The sequence below is a fragment of the Trichinella spiralis genome (genome assembly GCF_000181795.1).
Source record: "Trichinella spiralis strain ISS 195 chromosome Unknown Scfld1900, whole genome shotgun sequence".
Taxonomy (NCBI): domain Eukaryota; kingdom Metazoa; phylum Nematoda; class Enoplea; order Trichinellida; family Trichinellidae; genus Trichinella; species Trichinella spiralis.
In genome coordinates, this window is record NW_003528839.1 from 446 (window position 1) to 1539 (window position 1094).

General features: G+C 42.4%; 1 protein-coding gene across 1 annotated transcript; it reads left to right on the top strand.

Annotated features, from left to right (window-relative positions):
- Nucleotides 1–574: 574 nt before the first annotated feature.
- Tsp_13698 (conserved hypothetical protein) lies at nucleotides 575–1058 on the top strand (the record flags this gene model as incomplete). The annotated part of the gene is made up of 1 exon (XM_003368782.1): nucleotides 575–1058. A coding segment is annotated over exon 1 (484 nt), but the record flags the coding sequence as incomplete, so codon positions are not given.
- Nucleotides 1059–1094: the final 36 nt, after the last annotated feature.

A 1094-nucleotide genomic window follows, 5' to 3' on the forward strand; every position in this document is an offset into this window, starting at 1 on the left:
ATCAACTGAAAAATTTACTCGAGGTAACTTTTCATATTGTTATTTTTGTATTATTTTATATTGTTCTGTTGCATTTTGTTTTGTTTTGTTTGTTCAATTCGTGCAAATTAATTGGAACAATTTTTAAGTTAGCAGCTGAATGGCAGCCGAAAATTGAAAGGCAGACGAATCGTTTAGAAGAGATGAAATTAGCTTATGCGCGATCTTCTGCACTTGTGGAACAGCTGAAACATGAGCTGGCAAATTTGCCCTACGAATACGACGTGAAGATTATGGAATTAAACAGCACTAAAGCAAAACTGGAAGATTGTATTCAAGAAAATACTGATCTTAAAATTGTGGTAAATAAAATTACGTTTCCGTTCAATGCGATGGATGAAAGATTTTGTCAGTTTTCTTTCAGGTTTCTAATTTTTTGAAAGAAGATGCCAGAAACAGCCGCTCAACTGAAGAAATTGATTTTGAACCATATTCGTAATAAATTTGTTTAGTTCTTATATTTATATATATATGCATCGCGTTTTTTTGCAGCAATGTGGAAGAATTGATTAAGCAGAATCATCGTTTGATGAACATGCTTCGATTGGCATATAAGGAACGGAAAGAGGCTGTCAATTTGGCGGTAGAGGTGCAGTGTGGTGAGGTGAAACGAAGCCTTGAGGACCAAAGTCAGCAGCTGAAATTGGAAAAGGAGATCAACGCGAAATTGGGTACCGTGATCCGACGCCTCCGCGACGATCTACAACGAAGCCAAGCCCAAGTGCACGACTTGGTCGCCGTGGCCAATGTGCGCAGTCAGCTGGACAAAGCCTCTGCATGTGTGGTCGAGTTCGAGGACGAGTCGAATTCGACCGTCCAGGCACTACGCCAACAGGTTCAACTGTTGACTGTTGAGTTGGAACAGTTGCGAAAATCATCAGTTCTTGAAAAACAGCAACATGCAGATGTAGATGCTCAGCAGATGGAACGTCGGACAATGCCGCCAGTCGAGGTGCAAGCCGGATTGGAAAGGGCCAGACGACTGGGTGCCGAGGCGATTGCGGGTGCGGTGCAGTGGCGTGAGAACGGATGATGAGCGAGCTGATGGATAATTC